General features: G+C 47.5%; 1 protein-coding gene across 2 annotated transcripts in view; it reads right to left on the minus strand.

Moving 5' to 3' along the window:
• Positions 1–19,826, minus strand: part of SLC7A4 (solute carrier family 7 member 4) — a 236,396-nt gene that overhangs the window by 179,357 nt on the left and 37,213 nt on the right. The window contains exons 2-3 of one of the 2 annotated variants that reach the window (XM_069619121.1): positions 10,722–10,752; positions 6,776–7,854 (exon numbers count right to left, since the gene is read on the minus strand). In XM_069619121.1, the coding sequence (XP_069475222.1) occupies positions 6,776–7,757 (982 nt within the window). In that variant the 5' untranslated portion in view covers positions 7,758–7,854; positions 10,722–10,752. The remainder of the gene's footprint in view (positions 1–6,775; positions 7,855–10,721; positions 10,753–19,826) is intronic. The other variant, XM_069619120.1, reaches the window with a different exon arrangement.

The following is a 19,826-nucleotide window of genomic DNA, read 5'->3' on the forward strand; positions in this document are numbered from 1 at the left end:
CTCCTGTTCCGCAATACCCTCTTTCCTTCCAGTATTGTCCAGCACTTGGGGCATCCTTTTTGTGGGCCTGAAAAATGGCATAGTGACAGTAAAACATGCAGAGCCAAACTCACTGCAGGTTTAACTACCTCTCCGCCATTTTGGATAGGATTCCCTACACAGGGTGAGAAATCCATGTGGAAAGGGCAGAAGTTATCTCTATGGATCTATAGTATGTTGGCTGCAATTACCTTTGCACTAGCCCACCTGGCAATTATCTCTTAATTGGGTTTCTGCACATTATAACACTTCACGTGAATATTATGTTACAAAGCTTCATATTATACCAAATCACAGATGCTGAGCCTAAGCTTCTCTGGAGTATGGTATATTGTGCCCTGCCGTGGTATCCATCACTTGTCCATGAAGGGAAAAGCATCAAGGGATGATTGGTGGCCTGGGAAAGACAGTGCTTTTGCCCCAGACACGGGGAAGGAAGGATACAGTGGGGGGGAAGGAACGCTGTGATAGCTTGGGGACATGTAGGTCCAGTCACACAACCCTATACCATTCTAACATGATTCCAAACAACGGGATTGGCTGTGTGAGGCAGTTTCAAAGAGCAATACGTAATTAATAACTAATAGTGTTTGGCTGCATTATGGATAGAAGATGTTGTGCTCAAGTGGACCCTTGGAATATGCTGGCTTTTTGCCCAGGGTTATCTTGGCACTTTTCCCACACTGTAAACTTTGGGATAGAAGTGTGGGCTAGTCAAGAGCAGAGTGTGTGAAAGGTGGGTGACGAGTGGGTATGGCTTGTCGGCACAGCCCGAAAGACACATTCCTACATATTTAGAAAGTCTGACAGCCTTAAATGTCTCTCAAGATAGGATTGATTCAGCGTTCATTGCAAACAGAGCTTGGATCAAGAGCACTCAAAGGCAGATTTTCTATTCATCCTATTCCTCTTGCTCAAGAGGGGTGATGATCCTGTTGAGGAAGAATTTTCCAGGTACAAACCAACTCTTTTTAAGACGAGGTGTGCGTACTTTGAGAATGATGAGAAATGCAGTCGTCTGCTTGCTCACGCATTGAGGATTATGGTGCTATGTGCTAGAGAGGGATGCTGAGGGGGGGGGTGACATATGACCCTACCTTTATTAACAAAGAGTTTAGGGATTACTCCGAGAAGGTGTATTCGGAGGACCTTACTGGTGTGCGACATGAGATCTTGCAGTCTCTGGATGGCTTGCAGGTACCGAAACTGTCGGGGGAGGACAGCGGGAATAGCCCACACTTCTATCCCAAAGTTTACACAGTGGGAAAAGTAGCAAGATAATCCTGGGCAAAAAGCCAGCACATTCCAAAGGTCCACTTGAGCACATGTTCTATCCATAATTCAGCCAAACACTATTAATTATTAATTACTTATTGCTCTTTGAAACTGCCTCACACAGACTCGGCGTTCAGAATAGATGAAATAAACAAAGAAGCATTCAGTCTTCATTTTGGAAAATGTCCAGGGCCAGATGTTCTCCCAGCAGAGGTCTATAGGATCCTGCCAGATAATGTATTTGACCTTTTAGGAGATCCGTTTAGATTAAGCAAATGTAAAGGGATGCTCCCTGAATCTGTTTGTCATGCCTTCATTTCGGTTTTGCTTAAAACGGGTAGACCGCCAGAGTCCTTGAGCAGTTACAAGCCCATAAGCCTTATTCATTTGGATGGCAAAATATTGTCAACGATCTTGACCAGCGGGTTGGAAAGAGTTTTGTCTCGCCTTGTTACCATGAACCAGACCGGCTTTGTTAAAGGAAGACACTCTGTGAGAAAAATGAGGAGACTGATACTGGCTGCCCTCTCGCTGGATGCAGAGAAGGCATTTGATCAAGTGAATTGGGAGCTCATGTTTCTAACTCTGTAAATAATTAATTTTGGGCCTGAGTTCCGGAGATGGGTGGGGCTGCTACAATCTGCCCCGACAGCAGCAGTGTTAACTAATGGAGTTTGTTGAAGGAATTATGAATTGGGTAGGGGCACTCGACAAGGTTGTCCTCTGCCCCTCTGTTATTTGTTATAGCACTGGAGCCACTTGCGATTGCTATCAGAGAAGACGAGAGAATAGAGGGTGTTCGGTTCCACAGGGCACTGCAGAAATGATGGCTGTATGCTGATGACCTTCTGCCACAAGATCTTCCGACATCCGTGCCTACCATTATGCAACAGATTGAGAGGTGTGGGGCCTTCTCGGGTTACAAAATAAGCTGGCTGAAATCTGAGGCAATGCCTTGTTCTGGGGCATGCCGGGAATCTGAATGGACGTGTTTTGGATACAGGTGGTGCCCCCGTAGGATGCGATGCGGTACCTAGGTGTATGGTGGAGGCCAGACGTGGGTGTGATGATGAAGGGAAACATGGATTCTGCAGTGGATAGACTATTGGTTGACGATGAGATGGGAGTCTTTTAAAGCTCTCGCTATGTGTTAAAGTGAATGTGATAAAGAGGATAGCTGCTCCACTTATTAATTATATGTTAGATAATGTTATGTTATTCTTGTGTGATTCCCCTCCTGGCTGCTAAGACCTCTATGATGAAAATAGATAGGTTGATCCAAGAATTTTTGTGGGATCATTAGCCGCCAAGAATGAAGCTATGAAAATTACAGTTACCCTGTGATAGAGGCGGTTAGGGTGTCCCCTATTTATCACAATACCACTTGGCGTTCTCTGCGTGACAAATGCTGCCTTTCCTGGAGAATGATTCGGATGTTTGGACACTTGCTGAAGCCAGTGTATGTGGCCCACTGGAAAACGGGTGCAATGCTGTCGACTAGGAATAGCAAGGGATGTGCAACGGGGGCACCTATAGAATTTTTAAGAGATTCATGGTGTAACATTTGTAAGATACTAAACGGAGATGCTTACACCAGGAAGGGGGCCTTCTTATGGATTAACTCAACCATTTGGCTCATTAATACAAATTTGTTCTGGCGCACTTGGTATGCAGAAGGCATTCGTTGGATGGGTGATTTGTTTGAGGATGAGAGACTGCTTTCGTTCAGGGAACTCGGGGAGATCCGTGGTCTTCAGGATTGTATGTTTGGGGAGTGCATTTCCCTGAGATCTGCATTGGGGCAATTGAGTCAGGGTGATAACACTGCCTCGGTAAAGGAAGCAATTGTACAGGTGGGGAAGCAAGAGTTTATGGCCTCTTCGGTTTACAAACCTATGAGCAGCATTCAGAACGGAGATGTCAAGTTGCTAGAGGCTTGGCCGAATGCCCTTGATTCCGAAATGACACAGGCGAGATGGGTCTCTATTTGTGGGAATATTACCAAAGTGTATTTTAGCTTAGGGGAACGGGTATGACAGGTTAAACTGTTGAACCAGGTTTATTGGACCCTGGAAAGGATGAAGACGTGTGGAATGATTGATTTGGACGTGTGCTGGGGGTATAAGCATGCATCTGGTACTTTGGAACATAGGTTTTGGGATTGTCAGAGGGTGCAAAACGTGTGGTATGACATTGCAAATGTGTTGAATAAGGTGTTAAATACGGATTTGGAATACGACTTTGCTACATTGATTTAAGGCGAAGAGACCTCCTCTATAGGGCATCATTGACTGCAAAGAAGCTCATCCTATGGGAATGCAAGTCCATCACTTATCCATATAAGTCGGCCTGGCTTAAGGAGATGTACGCTTTAGCCATCATTGAGAGGGTTCTACTGAAACAGAAAAGGAAACGCAAGGTTTTTTGACGAAATCTGGGGGATACTTCTAGATTTGGATTTGGGTTGACGGATGTGAAGGTTTCAAGTTCATGATAATTGTGTTTCTGTTTTGAGGGTCTGGTGTACAGGGGTATATGGGGTAGGGCAGAACTGGGGGCGGGGGGTGTTCTTTTTTCCTTCACTTCATATCCCTTAATGTATTACGATGGGTCACTGCTAGTATTCCTTTCATGTACGTTTCTAGAAATTGCTAATAAAATATATATTTTTTTAAATAGTTCTCAAAGGGAGGATAGATCAGGGGCAACGTGCTTGGAAGCAAGACAACACGGAGCACCACAGGTTCGATCCCTGGGTCTGAGCTTAGAAACCTCCGGGTATTAGGCGCCTTAAAGGCTTACCAAATTCGGAAAAGAGCTGATGGATTGACTTCAGCTGATTATTGTGCAAAATCAATTAAAATTTGAAAAAGCTAAATGCTTTTGGTTAGCCAAAATGTACAAGTTCAGTGCAACACATAGAGTAAGCTATGCCACCTATTAGAGAACATAAACATTGGGCATCACATGAAACATACACCAGCTGCCCAACATGGTAAGTAATTCAGTGAATGTGCAATTACCTCTGGAAGAATGAAACATGTGGCGTGAGTGCATAGGAGCGTTAGGGACTTAAGGTGCATGAAAACCACCTAGACCCTCATGACCTGAAATTCCTACGGTTAGTGCTTCCATGCATAAGAGAGATGCTTGAGAATCCTAGGGAATAAAGAAAAGACCTCAGAAGGAGCAGGGACCGTGCAAGTGGTCTCGGACTGATTCTTCCTACAGATTATAGGGTCAGACCCAAAGTGAGGATGTTCTTATTTTAGTGCCTGGTTTCTGAGCAAAGGTGCTTTGCTACTCTTACTTTGTTCTGGGGATGCTACCACCTCTCAGCCAGAGGATTCCTGACCCCTCACTGAGCATGTGCACTTGCTCCAGACCCTCCGAGAAGGGATGCGGGGACATTCTCTGCGTAGAGGCTTTTCCCTGCGAGACCACCGTCGCTGCCTGCATGCTTTCCAAGCTGGACGGAGAGTCTTCAGGAATTGTCTATTCCTTTCTGTAGAGGCCTAGGGAAGGGGCAAAGCCAAAGCATCCAGATTCTGGCACACACACACATATTGGGATAAGGCCGACAAAGGTGGCACTGCTTCCTCACTTTACCCTGAGCTTCTGCCCTCATGTGGTTAGTCACTGGATGTAATACAACTATCTCTGCTTTGGAGCAATTCATTTTAGATAGTCTTGATATCTCAGCTCGTGCCTCCTTTCACTCCTTCAGCCATTTTCTTCACAATCATATTTTTATTTTTATGTATTGGGTTATAGTGCGCCTATAAACAAGTGGTTGGAGGCACAATAAGACAAGAGGATGGGGAACAGGGAGGACAAACAAGAAAGATCATACTAGGCATTGTGACATTTGGATCATGCAAGTGCAGTAAAGAGAAGGATAGGGGAGAGGGGAGGGGGGGAAGTTGCCGGTCAGGAAAACGTGAGTGCCAGGGGAGACCAGGTGGACAGAACCAGGGGAAAGCAGAGAGTGCTCGGGAAGGAAGGTCCACGAGATAGGTGCGAGGTAAGGGGCATGAAGGGTTACAAGGGTGCTGGCCCAGCCAGGCTAGTGCGGGGGGAGGGTCCCAGAACGGAAAGTGCAGGTTGAGGGGTGGGCGGGGGGGGGTCAGAGGAGACCAAGTGCAGGGGTAGACTGGAATAGGGGAGCCTGGTGCCCCTTAAGACTCTGAAGTCAAGAGGCAGTCAAGAGGCAGACGGGAACATTAGCAGGGGAGGGAGAGAGGGAAGGTGGAAGAGAAAAGGAAGGTCTTGAGAAGCTTCCTGAACTCAAGGAGATCCAGCTCAAGTCTGAGAGGGACAGGGAGGCCATTCCGGAGCGAGGCACTTGCAAAAAAAGACAGATCTACCCCCCCCCCACCGTCCCTCACTCTTTGCTTGGAAAAGCCTCCGATCTGCAAAGAGTTAGAGCAAGACGACCGAAGGGTTCTAGCAGGGAGTTATTTAGGGAGAGAGAGAGTTGGATGTAGTGGGGACCAAGGACACAGAAAGCCTAGTGGATGATGCAGACGGTCTTGAACTTGATCCTTGCAGCAACCGAGACCATAAGTCTCGCATTCCTGTTCTGGATTAGTTGAAGGGGTCGAAGGGAGAAGTTAGGAAGATTGAGGAAGAGGCTTGACATTATTCTCACCCAGACATCCACAAACGACCTGAATGGTAATAACATTATGTTGCCATCTTAATCATCCTCCTTTCCTACTTTCCCAATAAGTGGCAATTGTCCATGTCATCTGGACCAGCTGCTTTGCAAACTGCAACAGCCTCCGACCTGGATCGTTCTTTCCCATATGTTCTTTTAGTCTTCTTTTTAAGTGGGGCATGTGCCTGGACAATTCTAAAACCAACTGCACCCCGAGCAAGGCATGATATGATATGATATGATAGGTTATTTATATGCACCTGTCTTTAAACAGCCCTGGAGAATTACTGTTGACCACGATCATTCAAAGACACTTCTACTTCTAGATAGACTTCGCCTTCTAGAAATTGTGGCTCGACTTTACACAGCGCTGACAAATATCTTCATAGCGCTACAGTAGAGAAAAAGCGTGTGCATCAGGCACCAGACATCTCAATATTCGTTGGCCTGAAAGGCCGGTGCAAGATGGGCAGATGGATCATCACGCGATTGGTTGGAGTTACCAATCGCATTTTTGCCACAAAACTCCAACACCAACCTGTCACAAATGCAGGCCGACAAAGGAAACAAGAATGGGGAAGGAGGTTTCAACAAGTATGCACTACTTTTCTATCAAAGCTTTCCCTCTGAATTCGATGCTTTAAAAACGATCTGAGAAAAAAAGGAGAACATGATTTGACACTTGGTGGTGTGGAGAGGAGGGAGGGGAGGAAGAAAAAACAGGACATTGTATTTAGGAATGGCTCTGTAGCATCCATACTTAGTAGTAAGGAAGGCTTTTATAATCAGAAGTCAACTCACCACATATGGAACCGGCTGCTACTATGAATCCAGCCCAGGCATAACCCCGCCGGTAGAAGGCATCGGAGAGCGCCGAGTCTGGCACCAGGGAGTCCCACGGGACCATCAGGGTCAGCACAATCGAAACAAGGACATAGGCCCCGGTCGCTAGGCCCAACGAAATGGAAGTGGCTAAAGGAACGGCCTTCTGTGGATTCTTGGCTTCTTCACTGGAGGCCGCGATGACATCAAAGCCGACAAAGGCATAGAAGCAGGTGGCGGTGCCAGCCATGATGCCAGACATTCCAAAGGGTGCAAAGCCACCGTGAGCCGCACTCCAGTTCTTGGGGTCTGCAAGAATAAATCCGAAAATAAGGATGAAAATTATAATGCCCATGCTTATGGCGGCAAAGACATGGTTAAGCCAAGAGGAAACCCTGGCTCCAAATGTGATAAATGCCGTGGCAATTAGCAGTATGCCAGCAGCCAAGAAATCAGGGTAGTGTGCCAGGAATGGAACATGCCAGGTGCCAATGTGGGTCTCTGTGAAATTTTTGATCTTATGGTCGAAAATGGAGTCCAAGTACCCGCTCCAGGCTCGAGCCACTGCAGCTCCACCAATCATGTACTCCAAAACAACATTCCAGCCAATGAGAAAGGCCCAGATCTCACCGACCGACACATAGGTAAACATGTACGCAGATCCAGTTTTTGGCACGCGGGCGCCAAACTCAGCGTAGCAGAATGCCGCAAGTAGAGAGGCAAAGCCGGCGATAAGGAAGGAGATGACCACGGCAGGGCCGGCTATCTCCTTGGCAACAGTACCCGTGAGTACATACAGGCCCGAGCCCACCATGCCACCCACGCCAAGCAGAGTCAGATCAAGTGTGGACAGGCATCGCTTTAGGTTGGTCTCCATCATGTCGTCTTCCAGAGTCTTTACCCGGTTCAGTTTCTGGCAGAAGCGGGCCAGGTCCCCGGCGGTGGGCAGTCGGCTCACCATCTTTTCCAGAGGTCTGATGCTTGTCGATGAAATGGAACGGGGTGAGCTGGAGAGTGTCTACTTCAGGCGTTCCTCCATTTCTTACCAGGGAGGGGATCTAAAGAGAAACAAAAGGATATATGGTGAAATGTTACACTCAGCATGTCGCCTCTTCTCTATGTGCATTGGTGCCCCCCCCCCGCCCTGGAAAAGCAAAGTAAGGGTTCATGAATATCAGGAGACGAAGGGTGATCGAGTGAAAACATCAGTAAACATTGTGGCTGAGTCACTACTGATGTTTATGGGTGAGCAAATTATAAAATAAGCAAAGCTGAACAAATGCGCCTTCACAATGCACACATTCAGAAAACAGGTTTCTTGCCCTGCATGTAAATTTGGGGATCCACCATGAAGTGTCCTTTCGGGAGTCAATTCTGTAATTCGCAAATGGGATGTGCGCACAAATGATTTGCAAATGCCCAGAGTTTCCATTGTGCCTGTTTGGAAAAGGCTCAAGGGAATTCAGAATGTACGTGATACGGTAGGTGGCATTTGTATAGTACCTGCTGCCATTGGTATGGCCTCGAGGCGCAGTGAGGATGAACGCCTTTCGGAAAACTGTAGTTGTGTTGAAAGTAAAGAAGTTGTATTAAAATGTGCGTGCGCATTTATAGACAGATAGAAGGTATACAGAGTATAATTATAATTGTTATTTTATAATGCGCTTAATACTGAAGACCGGTTTCGTAAGCATTCGAGCTTGTGTTGCTATGCGTTGTCTTGCTATCCTTCCGGACCACCCGGGCCTCCCAGAGTCGGGCCTCCCAGGGTATGGCTATGTCTTTAACAGCATCCCAAGCTACTTAGGCGTGTGGCTGGGTCCTGTGTCAATGTGTTAGCCAGTCAGAAGAGTAAGAGTAAGTAAGAAAAAGAGAAAGGCTATGTGAGCAGCTGGACTGAATTTTGCGTGGGACTCAGTTGTATTATGGTAATCGAGGGTGATGCATCTATGGAGCAAGGCATAGACACATCGGGCCCGATTCATGAAATTATTTACGTGTAAAATACCAGATTTGTGTGACAAAATGCATGCAGAATCCTGTCTGTCAATTCATGGAATCGTCTGCGCAGGATATTTTGCCGACTTGCGTGGATTACCAGCTTGCTCCATGCGTCTCTGATATCGACCGATTGCCTGGCGGAAGAGACCATGCAGGGTGTGGGCAACGCCTACGCAGAGGGTGGATTTGTGGGTGGAACACGGAAAATGGGGAACATGCCAACAAGTGGGAGTTACGAGGGACAGCATGCAGGCAGCCCATGGCATTCCTACAAGTGTGCACAACAAAGCGTATTCATGGATGTGACTGCGCAACATATCGCCTGCGAAATGCCCACACAAAGCCCTCAAACTCTCTGCCAACCGAAAGCAGGCATACAGACTTGCAGAGGATTCACAACTTTGGAGATGAGATCGTAGTTAGGGGTGTGTGTGCCTAGCGTAGCAGGATGCAGGAGTGGTTTACGGGGTTCGCATACAGATTTTCCCAAGTGATAACCGAGTTACGATAAATCTTACGCATGTTGTTGGGGTGCCGGTGACAGTTGTGCGGGACCCTGCACAGTGTCCCCAAGGTACCTGCCTGTTTACAGGGTGCATGTCTGCGGAATACAAAAATGTAGCTGTTTCTGGCTGTTTTGGCTTTGCGTGGGGACCTGTCGGGGGTGTTCTGGCTGCGACTTGCGAATACGGTTCATTTGCGTGAGGGCTTCCATGAATATGTAGAGTGCGCAGTGTAACTTGCGCACTCTGCATATTCATGGAAGGGTCAATGGAAGGGTCAAACAGGGTCGTTCTCAGCGCGCAGGCATTGTGGGATAAATGCATACTTTTCCATGAATCGGGCCCATAGTGCGTATCTAAAAAATGTGCTGTTATGTGACAACTGAGCATAGTTTTTGAGGGCTCAGCTGTGGTCTCTGGAATGCAGCGCAGGAGGGTCCTGATAAGAAGGCCTGAGGCATAATTGTTTTAGTCATGCAGTGCGTACCATATAGGCATGGAGAGGTGTGCTGTAATCCTCCCTCTGACTCCTCATGTGCACCCGGGGGGGTGCTAGTTCTGGGCTAAGTGAGCGAGGATGCCGAAGGGAAGAGCCAGGTTTTGAGTGCCTTCCTGAAAGCAAAGTGGTCTTCTATGTAGCAGATGGTTAATGGGAGCGAGCTCCAGATGGTGGGCGCTTCGACTCAGAAGGAGGAGCCTCCTGTATGGGTTGATTTTGTCACTGGGGTGATGAGGAGGAGTGCAGAGCATGACCTGTCGTTTCTGTTAGGCCTGTAGCGGGAACATTTATGCTGCAGGTATTCTAGACCTATGTTGTAGAAGGCTTGATGGCTGATGCACATTGCCTTGAAGGTGGACTGTTAGCTAAACCAAGCTATATGGTCCTCTTTTTAGGGGCTGTGTGGGTGAGGACTAAACTGTATCACAGGCAAAACAAAATCCCACAGCAACGGCTTCCTCCCACTCAGACTATGAGTTTGTCTGTAGCATCTGTCCGCTATACATACAAGATGCCCATTCGATATATAGGCAGACACACAAGGCTTTTCAAAAAATAACACATATTTTAATGTCTATCACAATCATAAAAAGAGTAAAAAACACCAGTGGTACATCTAAAACGAACCCTACAGGTTCACAGAAAAATACACCAATTCATGAAGTGTGTATCAGAACATCAGCCATTAGGTTTGTACAATCGAACATAATGTGTGGACACACTTTTGTTGTATATTCTTATTACAATATTCTCCTCTTCTTTGGGAAAAAAAACCAACGTGCCATCACTAAACATGTGTTTCTAGAATCTGTACATTTCACAAGAATACAATCAAATCAATTTCCTTTATATTTCTTCCCAGATTCTGTCTTCAGGACACTGTTTCTTTCTCACGTAGTCACATTTGAAACGTGTTGCATACCAGGGGCACCCTTGTACTCCCAAAAATAGATCTAGAAAAGATTTAAAACAAGACAGACATCTATATCAGATATCATGTGTGGTATCATGTAATGCGTAACAAGGCAGAGCTACTACATACATAATCTCTTTTTACTTATTAGCCGGTGGGACAATATACATTCAAGCCCTGATCATCCCTAGATCCGGGCAGTCACCAACCCCAAAACATGAGTTGTGTACTTCATCTGTAATCATGTACACATGCACATATCTATGTTGCATACAATTACTATATAATGATCCTACATCTGATATGTCACAAAAGAACATGGTCATGTATCTTCTATGGTGGTCATTATTATTTCCTCATTACAATTTCACTCACTTGTAAAAGTGCTTCGATCTTATGCATGAATAAAATTCACTTCATTTCCTTGGTAATTTCATTCAAACACTTCTGTTACACGAAACACGTGTTGCTGATTTTCCGCGGTCTACCTAGTAATCAATCACAATAAACAATTCTCTGTGACTTCACCAAGTATCAACCTCTATCAAAACTACAGAACCACGTGTTACTAATTTACCGTGGTCTGCCCAGCAATTAATCACAGGGGACTAAACCGAGTGTGAACCCGTTAAGCAGCAATATTTACCAACAATATTCTTGTAGCCTCTTCTTGAAGGTGGACTACCATCCAGTTGGAAGCCAGTGAAGGACATATAGGAGGTACGGGGGACGATGCGATCTCTGGGGCCTAGGGCTAGGAGCAGCCTTGCAGCAGTGCTTTGTACTCATTGGAGCTTTCTTAGCTGCAATGCAGGGCCCCCTAGGTATAGGGATTAGCATAGACTAGACGTGACAGGACTACAGTAACAACAGCAGAGACAATATGTGGGAAGGTCAGGTAAGTAAAAAAGGCGGCAGAGGATTCATATTTCCACAGAGTTGATGTGATAAGGTTAAGTCTGTGTCCATTATGCATCTGAGATTTTTTACTGTGTTGGCGGTGGGGACAGGGGGCGGAAGAGGGGCCCAAGGAGGGTAGCCAAGGGGTGGGTTGAGTGAAGAGTGTGGTCTTCCCACACTGCATGATTTCCGTCGTTTTGCCTGGATTGAGTAGGAGGTGATTGGCCGTCATCCAGCGCTCGATCTCTTAGAGACAGGATGCTAAATCGGGGGAAGTAGACACAGGGCTGTTTTGAATCTTGAAAATGATTTTGGGGTCATCTGCGTAATTGTAGCAAAAAAGACTGTGGGATTGAATGAGTGCAGGAAGGGGGCTCAGGTAGAGGTTGAAGAGGAGCAGAGTTAGAGAGACGCCCTGTGGCACTCCATAGGTGAATGGGTGGGGGGAGGGAGGGTCTTATGAGAACAGAGGCAAGTGTACTTGCGACCTGGATGAGAGAAAGGAGGATACCCAGATCAGAGCGGTATCCCTGATGCAGAGTGGGTGTGTAGGAAGGATCATTCGTGACCCTTCTGTGCATTGACTGAGATTAGGGGAGTAGGTGCACGAGCTGCTGCACACCCAAATACATTTCTACCCCTTTCTCAATTTAGTATGCTGGAGCCTTTGTGGGACAGGGCTGCTCAGAGAGATGCTGCCAACCCAGACCCCACACCATGGGCACCTCGTCTTTGTGAATAAGGTGACTTGGAAATATATTTTTAGAAGTTGGACTCACAGAGGTGCCCAACTCTTTCCGTTTGCAATCCATTGCTCATAAAGAGTGTACCCCTTAATCTTGGCTTATGCACATTTTGCAAATTCATAAATGGCAAGAGCTATTGCTATAGTAATGGCAAGAGATGCTGTCTGGCACGTGCCCTTGGCCTTGAGTGGCACTCTGCATCAGCAGCAGCTATGCTACAGTAATGGCAAGAGATGCTGTCTGGCACTTGCCCTTGGCCTTGAGTGGCACTCTGCATCAGCAGCAGCTATTGCTACAGTAATGGCAAGAGTTGCTGTCTGGCACTTGCCCTTGGCCTTGAGTGGCACTCTGCATCATCAGCAGCTATTGCTACAGTAATGGCAAGAGATGCTGTCTGGCACTCGCCCTTGGCCTTGAGTGGCACTCTGCATCAGCAACAGCTATGCTACAGTAATGGCAAGAGATGCTGTCTGGCACTCGCCCTTGGCCTTGAGTGGCACTCTGCATCAGCAGCAGCTATTGCTACAGTAATGGCAAGCCTTGAATGGCACTCTGCATCAGCAGCAGCTATTGCTACAGTAATGGCAAGAGATGCTGTCTGGCACTCGCCCTTGGCCTTGAATGGCACTCTGCATCAGCAACAGCTATGCTACAGTAATGGCAAGAGATGCTGTCTGGCACTCGCCCTTGGCCTTGAATGGCACTCTGCATCAACAGCAGCTATGCTACAGTAATGGCAAGAGATGTTGTCTGGCACTCGCCCTTGGCCTTGAGTGGCACATTGCTACAGTAATGGCAAGAGATGCTGTCTGGCACTCGCCCTTGGCCTTGAGTGGCACTCTGCATCAGCAGCAGCTATTGCTACAGTAATGGCAAGAGATGCTGTCTGGCACTCGCCCTTGAGTGGCACTCTGCATCAGCAGCAGCTATTGCTATAGTAATGGCAAGAGATGCTGTCTGGCACTCGCCCTTGGCCTTGAGTGGCACTCTGCATCAGCAGCAGCTATTGCTATAGTAATGGCAAGAGATGCTGTCTGGCACTCGCCCTTGGCCTTGAGTGGCACTCTGCATCAGCAGCAGCTATTGCTATAGTAATGGCAAGAGATGCTGTCTGGCACTCGCCCTTGGCCTCGAGTGGCACTCTGCATCAGCAGCAGCTATTGCTACAGTAATGGTAAGAGATGCTGTCTGGCACTCGCCCTTGGCCTCGAGTGGCACTCTGCATCAGCAGCAGCTATTGCTACAGTAATGGCAAGAGATGTTGTCTGGCACTCGCCCTTGGCCTCGAGTGGCACTCTGCATCAGCAGCAGCTATTGCTATAGTAATGGCAAGAGATGTTGTCTGGCACTCGTCCTTGGCCTCGAGTGGCACTCTGCATCAGCAGCAGCTATTGCTACAGTAATGGCAAGAGATGCTGTCTGGCACTCGCCCTTGGCCTCGAGTGGCACTCTGCATCAGCAGCAGCTATGCTACAGTAATGGCAAGAGATGCTGTCTGGCACTTGCCCTTGGCCTCGAGTGGCACTCTGCCTCAGCAGCAGCTATTGCTATAGTAATGGCAAGCCTTGAATGGCACTCAAAATCAGCAACAGCTATGCTACAGTAATGGCAAGAGATGCTGTCTGGCACTCGCCCTTGGCCTTGAGTGGCACTCTGCATCAGCAGCAGCTATGCTACAGTAATGGCAAGAGATGCTGTCTGGCACTCGCCCTTGGCCTTGAGTGGCACTCTGCATCAGCAGCAGCTATGCTACAGTAATGGCAAGAGATGTTGTCTGGCACTCGCCCTTGGCCTCGAGTGGCACTCTGCATCAGCAGCAGCTATTGCTACAGTAATGGCAAGAGATGCTGTCTGGCACTCGCCCTTGGCCTCGAGTGGCACTCTGCATCAGCAGCAGCTATTGCTACAGTAATGGCAAGAGATGCTGTCTGGCACTCGCCCTTGGCCTCGAGTGGCACTCTGCATCAGCAGCAGCTATGCTACAGTAATGGCAAGAGATGCTGTCTGGCACTCGCCCTTGGCCTCGAGTGGCACTCTGCATCAGCAGCAGCTATTGCTACAGTAATGGCAAGAGATGTTGTCTGGCACTCGCCCTTGGCCTCGAATGGCACTCTGCATCAGCAGCAGCTATGCTACAGTAATGGCAAGAGATGTTGTCTGGCACTCGCCCTTGGCCTCGAGTGGCACTCTGCATCAGCAGCAGCTATTGCTACAGTAATGGCAAGAGATGCTGTCTGGTACTCGCCCTTGGCCTCGAGTGGCACTCTGCATCAGCAGCAGCTATTGCTACAGTAATGGCAAGAGATGCTGTCTGGCACTCGCCCTTGGCCTCGAGTGGCACTCTGCATCAGCAGCAGCTATTGCTACAGTAATGGCAAGAGATGCTGTCTGGCACTCGCCCTTGGCCTCGAGTGGCACTCTGCATCAGCAGCAGCTATGCTACAGTAATGGCAAGAGATGCTGTCTGGCACTCGCCCTTGGCCTTGAGTGGCACATTGCTACAGTAATGGCAAGAGATGCTGTCTGTCCCTCGCCCTTGGCCTTGAATGGCACTCTGCATCAGCAGCAGCTATTGCTACAGTAATGGCAAGAGATGCTGTCTGGCACTCGCCCTTGGCCTTGAATGGCACTCTGCATCAGCAGCAGCTATTGCTACAGTAATGGCAAGAGATGCTGTCTGTCCCTCGCCCTTGGCCTCGAGTGGCACTCTGCATCAGCAGCAGCTATGCTACAGTAATGGCAAGAGATGTTGTCTGGCACTCGCCCTTGGCCTCGAGTGGCACTCTGCATCAGCAGCAGCTATTGCTTTAGTAATGGGGTTGGAACTCTGAAGGGTGTGCACCGCTCTGTTATCTTGGACATTTTCTCATGTGGGCACAATCTACGCCACATCCTAACTGGCAGTCCAACTGCTGTACAGAGATTGCAATGCTGAAATAAAACAAACTAATAATGTAAAGGATATCCGTTTTGCCCTACCAGAAACTCGAGCTGAAGGGAGCAAAGAGAAAAAGGACGTATTTGAGGGCCATCTCTTCCTTTTATTTATTTTTTATATCTTTGGAACGATGTTTTGGTTCTTTTTTCATTGTTCTTTAAAACAGATTCAATAGACCTCTGTAACAATATTCCATGTATATTTAATTCCAACACAAAATGACTTACATTGATATTACAAACGTGCCGGTAAAATGATATGGAACATTTCCTTGGTAACAACATGCAAAGTTGAACAAATACGATATATCAACAAGACAATACTATGAAGAGTAATGACATTGCATGCAAGTGCAGATTAATGAGAGAAACGACATTGCAGGATAATGTGTGTAGTTGTCAGTGTATTACATTAGTGTACATAGGTACTTAGCGGTGCAGTATTGATTCTATCAGAGATCCCAGTAATTTGTATGTATGGGTTTGCGTCAATTCACTGAATGGCAAACTATTCGTCACAACATGCAAGAGCAGAGGAAGAGCGGGGCAACATAAGAGGCTGAAGACTGAACCTAGAGGTAAGGGGTTGACAAGGATCGCAGGTACATGAAGAATAGACTTGAGAGGGTCAGGTCCAAGCGGAAGGGTCTGGGGGAACAAGAGAATATGGGAGGGTCTGTCAAGCATTATGACACAAGGGAAGAACTTGGAAGGATATAGAACATACACAAGAATCAGGGGGGATTGGGAGCACAGGGCAATGTGGTAGTAAGATCTAGAGCTTACTAAAGAATCTGGCAGAGAATTGAGCGCACTGGGAAAGGTCTGTGGGGGATCTAGAGCATACTAAAGACTCTGGGGAGGCTTGCAAGCATTGTGAAAGGTCTGGGGAGAAATGGGAGCATTGGGAAAGGTCTGGGGAGGATCTAGAGGCTACTAAAGACTCTGGGGAGGCTTGAGAGCACGTAGAAAGGTCTGGGGAGGATTGAGAGGAGAGTAAAGGGTGGTTGCTGGATCTAGAGCTTACTAAAGAATCTGGTGGAGGATTGAGAGCCATGGGAAAGGTGATGGTATGATCTAGAGCCTACTAAAGAATTTGGGGGAGGATTGTGTGCAGAGGAAACGGTGGTGGTAGGATCTAGAGCTTACTAAAGAATCTGGCAGAGAATTGAGAGCACTGGGAAAGGTCTGTGGGGGATCTAGAGCATACTAAAGACTCTGGGGAGGATTGCGAGCATTGGGAAGGTCTTGGGGAGGAATGAGAGGACTGGGAAAGGTCTGCAGAGGATCTAGAGCCCACCAAAGACTCTGAGGGAGGCTTGAGAGCACTGAGAAAGGTCTGGGGGAGGATTGAGAGCACAGTAAAGGGTGGTTGCAGGATCTAGAGCTTACTAAAGAATCTGGTGGAGGATTGAGAACCATGGGAAAGGTGGTGGTATGATCTAGAGCCTACTAAAGAATTTGGGGGAGGATTGAGTGCACAGGAAATGGTGGTGGTAGGATCTAGAGCTCACTAGAGAATCTGGTGGAGAATTGAGAGCGCTGGGAAAGGTCTGTGGAGGATCTAGAGCCTACTAAATACTCTGAAGAAAGTTCGAGATCACAGAGAAAGGTCTGGGGGAGGTTCGAAAGCACAGGAACAGGTGGCGGTAGATTTAGAGCTTACTAAAGAATCTGGTGGCGAATTGAAAGCGCTGGAAAAGGTTTCGTGAGGACTTAGAGCCTACTTAAGACTCAGAGGGAGGATTGAGAGCAGGGAAAGGTGGTGGTAGGGTCTAGAGCCTACCGAAAACCCTGGGGGAAGGATTGGGAGCACAGGGAAATGTGATGGTAGGATTGAGAGCACAGGGAAATGTGGTGGTAGGATCTAGAGCATACTAAAGAATCTGGGGAGTATTGGGAGCACAGGAAAATATTGTGGTAGGACCTAGAACTTGCTAAAGAATCTGGGGAGTATTGGGAGCACAGGAAAACATTGTTGTAGGACCTAGAGCTTGCTAAAGAATCTGGGAGAGGAGGGGGTACTCTGAGTCAGGTGAAGTGAGGATTCCAAGCACAGAAGTGAAAGCAGTGTTATCACAGCCAGCAGGATAGGGCATCGGGGATTGGAAGCAAGAATGGTCTGGGGTGGATGAAAAACACACAAAACTCTCAGAGGGGGACTTGAGAGAGCATCGAAGTGTCTGAGATGGATTGTGAGCAGATGGACGAGTCTGCAGAGATCAAGGGCACTCGCGAGATCTGCAGAACAGAAACATCTGTGGAGGAGATATATCAGTCAGAGTGATATGGAGATGGTGCATGGCATATGGAAGGACCCCGTGGATATGGGACCATCAGGAAGCACTACAGAGCACTGACAGCATTGGGAAGAGGTTTGGGATGACCAAAAGCATAGAAAAAGTTCTTTGGATGGAGAGGGGCACATAGAAGGGTGAGTGAGAGCTGGAGCACATAGAAGATTCTGTGGAGGATCAAGTGTCAATTGAAGAGTTAAGGGAGGAATGAGATTGCAAAAAGGCAAGGGTGGGATCGAAAGAACACAATTGGGGACAATAGTAAAAGGTGGCGCTGTTGGGGAAGGAACTTATTGGATGAAGATCAGTGGTGCATGAGTGGAAAGAGGATGCATGTTAGAGGGGGATGCCAAAATAAGGGAGTAGACAGATATGACGGAAAGAACAAAAAAAAAAACCTCTCAAACTCCCTGGGCACATGCTTCACCAAAAACCAGTCTTTACAATTGTGCCACCTGCAAGTTTCACCCTCTCCTTCACACCATGACCATATCAACACATGAATTCCTTTATTTTGCGTGTTTTGAATATCAGCAGCCATGTCACCTTCCATCTACTGTACAAGGCGTTATTACAGGAAAGCATTGCATCAGTAAATACATGTGGGTGGGGCCACCCCAAGACAACTGGAGGGGGAGGGCGTGTTGTATGAGGCAGATATGTGCAGGCCAGGCAGGGTGGATGTACAAGTAGAAACCATTCTGAATCCTTCATCTCAACGGTGGAACAAATGTCTGAAGTGCTGAAGTGTTGAACGTTAGAAGCCTAGATCTAAGACTGCCTAGATCTAAGACTGGGCGTCCTGTCAGGCTGTGTGCAGTGGGCATAGTGCAAGTGAAGGCTCTTTTAACTGATTTCTTCAAAGGGGTTTCCGAAGAGCAGGTGGATTGGCAATACTCTCGGTGTTAGGTCGGGAGTGTTTCTAAGCCGTAGGACCTGTACCTGTGCTTTTGCCTCTTGTTCTTTGGTTGGCAGGTTATTTGCATGCTACTCTAACCAAGATTTGTGGTTTGTATAAAACACAAAAACAACATCAGTTATTCCGGGCCGGGTTGGACTTTTAAGGTTATCCTGCACCCCGGCAGCAGCCAGGGCAATACTTTTGAAGTAAATCGCATGTGCCCTTGCAAGCACATTGCCACCTGGCAATCCTTCCAGTTAAAACAAGCTTTTTTTCCCCTTTAAGAAAATATACATTTATTTAATTTTCCATCAAAAAATACACAAACCATATACAAAAGGGAAACATGGCAATACCAGAAAATTCCCCAAAACATTTTTTTTCCCCGGATCTTCATATATTGTTCAAAATGTGCACTCGTCGCTCCCCACTGGCGAGGGATAACTGGCTTTTGGGGAGTAGTGTGCTGTTTTTCAGTGGAGAATGGGGGTGGGGGGGGGGGGACTGACTTGCCAGAAGCATACAAGCTGAAACCTCTGCAATCTATATTGGGTCCCTAATGGAAGTTCCATCTCATCTTTCACACTGTGGGATATACTGAGGTTTGCAGTCTAACGTCAGCCGGATGCTTGAACACAACTCCTTATGATAAACAATCCTTTCGATGATTGTCTGCCACTCCCTCTGAAAGCCTGAAGGACTTCCTGCGAGTGCCTTGCTCACTCCCATACTGGTCGAGTACCGGAAGTGGCCTCAGCGCCATTGTCATGGGCGTAATTTTAGGGGGGGAACAGGGGTGTGTGCCCCCCCAACTTTCATGGAACACCATTTTGTCCCCATTCATTTGGCTGGGGCACCTTTTCTTCAGATGTCATGTTCCCCCCCCCCCAACTTTTTCAGCAAAGTTACTCCACTGGCCATTGTGAATGGTTCTCTTTGTTAACCCCCTGCCCCTGCTCTGCCCCACTCCCTGTTCCCTAATCCCACCAGTATGCCCCCCCCCAACTCCCCGCCTCTGATCGGGAGTGACCCGTTTGAGCGTGGCTACTTTTAAATAATAATATACTAAACTAAAAATAATGCATAAATACACCTCAGATACAAACATGATGCCATCATCTCTAACAACACATAACAATGAATGCAACACAACAATTTAAAACGACAAGTTAATGGACCCTGCACTCTGTGATAAGACAAAGGGATGCCTCGGCCCTGCCCCCAGCTTGCGGAATCCCAGACCTTTTAAGGGACTCTAGTCACCAAGACAACCCTGACTACTAGTCTGTTGCCCAGGAGCAATCGGCCCTCACACTCTGATCACACGTAACTT

The sequence above is a fragment of the Ambystoma mexicanum genome, chromosome 10 (assembly GCF_040938575.1).
Source record: "Ambystoma mexicanum isolate Mex_15411 chromosome 10, UKY_AmexF1_1, whole genome shotgun sequence".
Classification (NCBI taxonomy): domain Eukaryota; kingdom Metazoa; phylum Chordata; class Amphibia; order Caudata; family Ambystomatidae; genus Ambystoma; species Ambystoma mexicanum.